The sequence below is a fragment of the Sinocyclocheilus grahami genome, unplaced genomic scaffold (genome assembly GCF_001515645.1).
Source record: "Sinocyclocheilus grahami isolate Dianchi unplaced genomic scaffold, SAMN03320097.WGS_v1.1 scaffold2319.1, whole genome shotgun sequence".
Taxonomy (NCBI): Eukaryota; Metazoa; Chordata; class Actinopteri; order Cypriniformes; family Cyprinidae; genus Sinocyclocheilus; species Sinocyclocheilus grahami.
In genome coordinates, this window is record NW_015507498.1 from 25955 (window position 1) to 29045 (window position 3091).

Here is a 3091-nt window from a genome sequence, read left to right on the forward strand (position 1 = left end):
AGCCGCTTCAGACCGCTCAACGCACAAAAACACACAATTATTTCAAAATGCACGGTTTTGGCTAGTTACCTTGTAAACGTAGTCTTAAATGTGTTATAAAGTCTTAAATGACCATAAAGAGTTGGGAGAGAATCAGATGTGTGTCAGATCCGCGTCATGTGCATCAGGTTTTAAAGAGACGGCGCTGATTTGAAAGTGAAACCTGCTGAAGTCTGTCATTGATGTAAAGCAAAGAAAAAGAGAAATCCTTGGACTGTTCTAGTCGCTGATTAACTTTTATAGCTTGAATAAAGATTAATCTGTATAGTTTATGCATATATAATATAGTTTGTGAAGATCGTTTTAAAATCACTTAAATTATAAGTTGTTATATAGCCTATTTCAGAGCCTATTAAATGTTAAAAATAATGGCTTTCAATTATACTGTAATGTTGAATGGCTATAATTAATAGGTAAAATTGAGGGAAAATGCACCAGCAGGACAAAAACATTGTAAATATGTTTAGTCAATTTAGTAGTAATGACTGCCTGTTTTTGCAAAAAGAGTTTCATGGCCGGTAAGAAAAAATTTTGGCCGGTAAATTTTATCATGTCACCGACCATTGGCAGGTGTGGCAAAAAGTTAGTTTTAGGCCCTATATGTATATGTTATTTATATATATATATATATACATAGAATGGCTGCTGACACTCTGGAGCTCACAACTCCGAAAACATCAGAACAAATTTTCAAATAGAAGTTATCTTTATTAACAAACCGCATGCTTGAAGTCCAAACAAGTACATTCTCGACTAAAAAAACTCTCAAAACTACATTACGTGACACAGAAACTGTATTAGTTAATTATGGTGGATTTGGGCGTCCGCCATGACACTCGCTGTGAGAAATACTGCAAGCGGAGTGATACAAACAGTGAAATGGCTGGAGTTCTGTTGGACTCTAATATCAACACTCTTATCAGCCAATCAGATTCTAGGACCAGAAAGAACTGCTGTGTATATGTGTGTGTGTGTGTGTGTGTGTGTGTGTGTGTGTATATGTATATATATATATATATACACACACACACACACACACACATATGTTTGTGTGTTTCAGGTGTGATCCGGCCGCGTCCAAGCGAAGATGCAGCGGAGATGGAGGAATCTGATGTTGTCATGGCAACGGAGCGTAACTCCAGGCTGCTGTACACGTTACAGTGAGTCTGCCGCTCTGATTGGCTCAGGCTGGACTGTCTGCCGCCTGATTGGCTGATGAGCCGTTGTGTTCTCGGTTGCTAGGGGCAGTTGTGATGTGGTGGATGATGGTGTTACCCCCGGCGACGGGCAGGGCGCAGGCGGACTGGACTCATCGTTCTTCAGCCATCTGAAACGCAACTGGACCTGGACCAGTCACCTGATCAACCCCAGCAAACAGGTACACACACACACACACACACACACACACACTCAGACTGTATAGAGCCGTGTCAGTAGTGTTGCAGTGGTGTGTTTATGTGCTTGTGATGTTGTCAGAGCACTGAAACCCAAAAGACAGGAACCCATCCTACGGTCAGACTGAGGAACCTGCTGTCCAAACTCCCTCCGCCCAAACCTGCCACGCTCACCGGTAACACACACACACACACACACACGAAACTCACTGATGGAGAGTTGTGATTGGTCAATCCAGTGTCATGAAGTAACAGCCATTAACTCTTTCCCTGCCAGCATTTTATTTTTGTAAAGTTGCCCGCCACTGCCAGCATTTTTTATCATTTTCACTAGAGTTCAGTGGCCTCCAGAATATTTAGTATGAATATCTGAACATGCAATATGTCAAAACAAGGCACAGAGCCTTTGCTTTTGATATTTCATTCTGTAATGCCAAAACATTCTGTCAATGGCAGGGAAAGAGTTACTGAGTTGACACAGCACTGGATCTACTAGATTTTCACCACTAGAGTTGTACTAAATTATGATTGCAAATTTTTTTTTTGCTTTATTTTGTCAATATGGCAATAATAATAATGACAATAACTGGTTTTATTATTGTTATTATTATAACTTAACAAAATAACTATTAAAAAAAAAGTGTTGCTATTGTAATATTTCAGTGTAAAATCATCAAGCTTTTATTTTTGCGGAAAACCACAGGAAGCCTTTAACGCTTCTCTTCTGTTGACAAAACACCGTTTATAAGTGCTTATTTCAGATTTGGGAAGATTGTTGGCGCATATTGCATTTTCAAATGCACGTTATATGTGATGTGAACAGCGACGCTTAAACACCAGATCATGAGCTGCTCGTGTGTAAATGAACACAGCAATGCGCTTGACTCTTCTATTTAATTAATCATTTAATTAATGAATTAATTTATTTAATTTAACTGCAGATGCCATTTCACGATTTTGCGTTATTCCACACACTTTTATGAAAGTAAGAAACCTAAGCCCGTTTGATAGTTGCGCTAGTGAACCGGTTTCTGTGGCGTCCGCAGCGGCTCAGAGCGGCGTGAAGGCGGCGCCCCCTGCTGTCCTGGAGGAGGAGGTGCGCACCAGCTCAGAGCCGTCCAGCAGGAACCAGGAGGTGCGCGGAGGACGAAACCTCAAACGCAAGAGAGAGAAGAAGGAGAGCAGCAAACCCACCCGCAAGAAGAAGAGAGGTCACTAACACTAGCAGGACATTAGCTCTGAACAGTCACGAAGTCATGTGTTTAAAGTGTGTGTGTGTGTGTGTCAGTGCGCGCAAGCAGACAGAGCCAGGCTCAGGACGAGACGGACCGCCGCGCTCTCCTGCAGATGACCAGACAGAGAGTCACCTGGACACACATGGAGGACAGCCTGCTGATGCTGTGCCGTGTCGCCAGCCACTTCCTCAACTGCAAGGTACACACTCACTCACACTCACACACACACACACACACACTCTCACTCACACACACACTCTCAATCACACACACACTCACACACACACACACACACTCACTCACACACTCACTCACACTCACACTCACACACACACACACACACACACACACACACACACACACTCACACACACTCACACACACACACACTCACACACTCACACACACACACACACACACTCAA

The 3091-nt window shown here is 42.6% G+C and overlaps 1 protein-coding gene across 1 annotated transcript in view; it reads left to right on the plus strand.

Moving 5' to 3' along the window:
• Positions 1-3091, plus strand: part of LOC107574729 (general transcription factor 3C polypeptide 1) — a 28225-nt gene that overhangs the window by 16087 nt on the left and 9047 nt on the right. Inside the window, 5 exon segments of the mRNA XM_016261176.1 lie at positions 1100-1199; positions 1282-1417; positions 1516-1609; positions 2480-2644; positions 2716-2867. Coding sequence (XP_016116662.1) covers positions 1100-1199; positions 1282-1417; positions 1516-1609; positions 2480-2644; positions 2716-2867 — 647 coding nt within the window.